Source organism: Geospiza fortis, unplaced genomic scaffold, assembly GCF_000277835.1.
Source record: "Geospiza fortis unplaced genomic scaffold, GeoFor_1.0 scaffold98, whole genome shotgun sequence".
NCBI classification, from domain to species: Eukaryota; Metazoa; Chordata; class Aves; order Passeriformes; family Thraupidae; genus Geospiza; species Geospiza fortis.
In genome coordinates, this window is record NW_005054306.1 from 10,125,957 (window position 1) to 10,126,211 (window position 255).

Below are 255 nucleotides of genomic sequence, written 5' to 3' on the forward strand. Positions count from 1 at the left end.
TGATCGCGGGCGAGTTCGGGCCGCTGCTGGTGCTGAGCTGCCGTGTGTGCCTGGAGGAGAAGCCCATCAAGCCCCTGTCCTGCTGCAAGAAGGCGGTGTGCGAGGAGTGCCTCCGGCGGTACCTCAGCTCCCAGGTACTTCCCAGCGGGCGCAGCCGGGGTGTGCCGGGGGGGGCTGTGGTCGCAGCATGCTCGGGCAGCCCGGCGAGCGGGGCTGGGCCGTGAGGTGCGGAGGGGGAAGGGGCCTTTCCCGTCC

At 71.8% G+C, this 255-nt stretch overlaps 1 protein-coding gene across 1 annotated transcript in view; it reads left to right on the plus strand.

Moving 5' to 3' along the window:
• The window catches only part of RNF217 (ring finger protein 217), a 61,543-nt gene that overhangs the window by 1,224 nt on the left and 60,064 nt on the right, over positions 1–255 (plus strand). The window contains exon 2 of the mRNA XM_031066725.1: positions 2–134. Within this exon, the coding sequence (XP_030922585.1) occupies positions 2–134 (133 nt within the window). The remainder of the gene's footprint in view (position 1; positions 135–255) is intronic.